This window comes from Nanorana parkeri, unplaced genomic scaffold, assembly GCF_000935625.1.
Source record: "Nanorana parkeri isolate BGI_ZX_2015 unplaced genomic scaffold, ASM93562v1 scaffold416, whole genome shotgun sequence".
Taxonomy (NCBI): domain Eukaryota; kingdom Metazoa; phylum Chordata; class Amphibia; order Anura; family Dicroglossidae; genus Nanorana; species Nanorana parkeri.
In genome coordinates, this window is record NW_017306684.1 from 307,732 (window position 1) to 312,974 (window position 5,243).

The 5,243-nt window shown below is 44.2% G+C and overlaps 1 protein-coding gene and 1 pseudogene across 1 annotated transcript in view; both read right to left on the reverse strand.

The window, feature by feature from the left end:
* Positions 1-281: 281 nt before the first annotated feature.
* Positions 282-1,203, reverse strand: LOC108789697 (annotated as a pseudogene).
* Positions 1,204-1,385: 182 nt separating this feature from the next.
* Positions 1,386-5,243, reverse strand: part of LOC108789698 (olfactory receptor 1038-like) — a 9,472-nt gene continuing 5,614 nt past the window's right edge. The window contains exon 2 of the mRNA XM_018559778.1: positions 1,386-1,490. Coding sequence (XP_018415280.1) covers positions 1,386-1,490 — 105 coding nt within the window. The remainder of the gene's footprint in view (positions 1,491-5,243) is intronic.

Genomic DNA, 5,243 nt, shown 5'->3' on the forward strand with positions numbered 1-5,243 from the left:
TGCTCTATGTAAAGCACCGTGTAAATTGTTGGCGCTATATAAATACCTGAAATAAATAAATGATCACAACTCTAGGTCTCTTGCCTAAATAAAGCGCCACTAACCAATCCCCAGGCTGACGGATGTGTGACCAGGCTCATCAACCCACACCTGATGGAGAGATGCTGAAGGTGTATGGCCAAGCTTATTAGTCCACAGCTGACAAGAAGACTGGTATAGGCGCAGTGGCAACAGGCAACCTCTGGGAGGTTGCGAGAGGCAAAGGGGCATTCGACATGCTCTTAACATATTGCTCTTCTAATGACCCTCTTGACTTCTTGGTTCCTCAGGCTGTAGATAAGTGGATTTAGCATCGGTGTCATTATGGAGTAAAAAACAGAGGCCACCTTGTCCTGAGTCTTGAGGACACCAGAAGGTGGATGAAGGTAAGTTAAGAAAATTGCCATGTAGAAAATGGTGGAACACGTCAGATGGGAAGAACAGGTGCTAAAAGCTTTCCGCCTGCTCAATGATGATTTCATTCTTACAATAGAACGAAGAATCAGCACGTAGGAGACCAGGATTGTCATCAGTGAACAAACACCGAAAATGGCAACAAGCACAATGGTTAATAGGCTGCATCGGTGAGTGTCTGAGCAGGACAGTTTGAGCAATGGGGGGGATCTCACAGTAGAAATGGTCAATGACGTTAGATTTGCAGTATCTCAGACTGAACACACAGCTGGTCTGCGCTGACGACTGAAAGAAACCCAAAGAAAATGAAAAAACGACCATACAAAAACATTTCCCTTTGGTCATTGCCGAGACGTAGTTGAGGGGCTGGCAGATAGCCATATATCGGTCGTAGGACATGGCTGAGAGAAGAAGGACTTCAGTACTGGCTAGAGCAGAGTAGAAATAAATTTGGAGGACACATCCAATGAAGTGGATTGACTTCTTGGAGGACAGAAGATCAGCCAACATTTTAGGGGTTGTAACCGATGAGTAGAAAAGGTCCACCAGAGAGAGGAAACTCAGGAAATAGTACATTGGGGTGCGGAGGCCGGAAGAAGCATAGATGACAGTGATCATCCCAATATTTCCCACTATTGTGATTACGTAAACAAGGAAGAAGAATGTGAAGAGGAACGGGACAAGATCTTCATCTTCAGTAAGACCAGACAACACAAACTCGATCATCTGTGTTCCATTTACATCCTCCATCTTGTTCTGCCCCTGGAATGGTGAAATGAGCAACTTATGGTCACAAACAGTTTCCAGTTACATTGCTAATCTAAAAAGATTCCATGACCATGTGCCTTTCTCTAGAGCCTTATTGGTCCATTATTTAACCTCCATGTGTCACTGAGCCCAAAGTTGCCAGTGGTCTAAGGACCCATGAGTCATCACGTCCAGTACAGTGTATTAGCCGTGAAGATGCAAATGGACATACCAGACAACACAAAGTCGATCATTTGTGTTCCATTTACAGCCTCCATTTTGTTCTGCCCCTGGAATGGTGAAATGAGCATCTTATGGTCACAGAGATCATGCAGCTTCTAGGCTAAAAAGATTTCATGACCACATACTTTTCTCTACAGCCTTATTAACCCATTATCCAATGGGTCACTGATCCATGATGCTCCATTGGTCACTGAGCCCAACATTGCCAGTGGTCTAAGGACCCGTGAGTCATCACGTCCAATACAGTGTATTAGACGTGAAGATGCAAATGAACATACATACATACAGGTGAAACTCGAATAATTAGAATATCGTGCAAAGTTCATTTATTTCACTAATGCAACTTACAAGGTGAAACTAATATATGAGATAGACTCATTACATGCAAAGCAAGATAATTCAAGCCGTGATTTCTCATCATTGTGATGATTATGGCTTACAGCTCATGAAAACCCCAAGAACCCCAAATCCACAACCTCAAAAAAGTAGATTATTACATGCAATCAATAAAACAAGGATTGTACATAGAACAATATCGGACCTCTGAAAAGTACAAGCATGCATATGTACTCAGAACTTGGTTTGGGCCCCTTTTGCAGGACTTACTGCAATTACTTTTGCACGATATTCTCATTATTCGAGTTTCACCTGTACATACATACATACATACATACATACATACAACACAAAGCCGATCATTTGCGTTCCATTTGCATCCTCCATTTTGTTCTGCCCCTGGAATGGTGAAATGAGCATCTTATGGTCACAGAGATCATGCAGCTTCTAGGCTAAAAAGATTCCATGACCACGTACCTTTCTCTACAGCCTTATCGGTCCATTATTTAAACTCCATGGGTCCTCAGTGACCCATGAAGTTTAAAACAAAACTTCATGGGTCACTAAGGCCAACATTGCCGGTGGTCTAAGGACCCGTGAGTCATCACGTCCAATGCCAGGCTGCTGCAAACAAAGCGAGTACTGCCTTGTATTAAAAAGGGAATCTACTGTAGAGACAAATCTATAATTCTGCTACTTTATAGATCACTGGTTCGGCCTCATCTGGAGTATGTGGTCCAGTTTTGGTCACCTATCCACAGAAAGGATGTCCTTGAGCTGGAGAGAGTCCGGAGAAGGGCAACTAAACTAATTAGGGGATGGAGGACCTAAGCTATGAGACAAGGTTACTAAATTTAAACATGTTCCCGCTGGAGGTCCGGAGATTGAGGGGGGACATGATTTTCATATATAAAATGTTTTACTGGGGATAGTAACATTAGCAGCAAACTTTTTACAATTAACTCGGTGACAAGGACGAGAGGCCACCACCTAAAATTGGTGGAGAAAAAATGTCAGCACAAGGAGCGAAGGGGGTTCTTCTCAGTTAGATCGGTCAGGGTCTGGAACTCGCTGCCACATGCTGTGATTTTGGCTGAGAGTGTGGAATCATTCAAGAGGCGATCGGACGATTTCCTCAGGGACCGTAATATACAGGGGTACAAGTACTCTTAAGATTGAGAACACACAGGGGCCTATACATACTACACACCAATAGGACCATACACATACACACAATAGGTTGGACTTGATGGACATATGTCTTTATTCAACCTCAAATACTATGTAACTATGTAACAGTATATGAACAGACCGCACCATCCAGAGAATTCCAATACTGCAGACTTTATTGAAATTCACAGCAAATCCAGTATAACAGTGAATAAAGGTGTATAAAGCAACAAATGCCAACATATGTAACTCTGTAAAATACAAATCTTTGACGTTTAATACCAACTACCTTACATGTAAAATTAATCTGCTTCTTGGAGTTCACCTTTAAATAGGACATTAGACAACACCTTCTGGGACAACAGAAACGCATTCTCTTACCTCTATCGTTCAGGACCACATGAACATGAGTGACATTTGGAGTCAGGTGTCTCTATTCTGATACAATGTAAAATATAAGAGTTCCAAACTTCTCAAATGGATTCCTTTAACAATGGCCCACCCTGGGCATAGCCTCCTGGAACTTCAAAGATATAATGATCTTCTGGCATAGAAATGAGTCTCACATCTGTTGGATACATTTTCATCTCATGCAGGGGATTCTTGCACCGTGTAATCTCTGCCGATCAGGATGTTTCATTTTTATACCGAGCTTTGTTCCTCCGGAGAATTCTTTCTATCTCCCTCCAGAGAGAAGACTTCATTTACCTAACCAATTAAAGATTCAAAAGGAAAACGTTTCTTAAATTGGTTAATAATTCGGCTATGACGATTGCACGAGGGACCTTCAGTAGCTGATACTCGCACCCATCCACATACATTATGTATCAATATTTTATTTAACTATAGAATTACGGGATAAATATGTAGCAGAGGCGATACCACACCAAAGGGGAAATACACTATATTGCCATTAGTATCGGGGCGCCGGCCTTTACACGCACATGAACTTTAATGGGATCCCAGTCTTAGTCATTAGGGTTCAGTATTGGGTTGGATCCACCCTTTGCAGCTATAACAGCTTCAACTCTTCTAGGAAGGTGTCCGCAAGGTTTAGGAGTGTGTCTATGTGAATGTTGGACCATCTGTGAGGTAGGGTACTGATGTTGGACGAGAAGGCCGGGCTCGCAGTCTCCGCTCTAATTCATCCCAAAGGTGTTCTGTGGGGTTGAGGTCAGGACTCTGTGCGGCCAATCAAGTTCCTCCACCCCAAACTCCTCCATCCATGTCTTTATGGACCTTGCTTTGTGCACTGGTGCGCAGTCCTGTTGGAACACGAAGGGGCCGTCCCCAAACTCCTCCCACAAAGTTGGGAGCATGAAATTGTCCAAAATGTCTTGGTGTGCTGATGCCTTAAGAGTTCCCTTCACTGGAACTAAGGGGTCAAGCCCAACCCCTGAAAAACAACCCCACAACATATTCCCCCCTCCACCAAACTTTACACTTGGCACAATGCAGTTAGGCAAGTACCGTTCTCATGGCAACCGCCAAACGCAGACAGAGAACTGTGATTGGTCACTCCAGAGAACACGCCTCCACTTCTCTAGAGTCCAGTGGCATCACTAGTGACGAGAGAGCATGGAGCCGCTTCCCGGCTAATCGGGAAACAGGGCAGCGTGTAATGACGCGCTGCCCGGCTTCCTGATACCGGAAGTACTCGTGCTAGGCATCGAAACATTTGGGCGTAAACAAGTACTCGCCCAAATACTCGGATTCGGCACCGATATTGATACTAGTATTGGTATCGGTGCATCCCTACTGGAAATAATCTAAAACTTTTACTTAAATTGCTCCTAGTCTGCTGCTAATGGTCTATACAACTTTCCTGTGGAAACTGTGGGGCCTGACCTTCCAGGGGTAGAGCTACTGGCTGAGCCAATGCTTTCGTTTCGATTTGGATTTTGCGTTATTTCGTTTTTCGGGATTCGGGTCCAAAAGTCAATTCGTTTCGGGATTCAGACGAAATTCGTTAGCTGTAGTCTTTACGAGTGTTCCTTTCATTGTTGTTTTGTTTTTGTTTCGTTGCAGCAAAGTGACATCAAAGGAGAACTATGAGGTGAGTGATTTTCACTCATCCTCATAGTTGGAGCCGACCTGTGACAATGAAACTGTCACAGGTCGGCTCAATAGATCGTGAAGTGAGTGAACGCATACCGGTGATTGCTCACTTCTCAATCATCTCTCGGCAGAGAGCCGTGACTGTCACTCACGGCTCCCTGCAGGGATTCCCCCTCCCCGCTCCAATCCTCCAGCGCTGACTGGAGAAACGGACGGGGGAGGGGGCGGGTACAGAG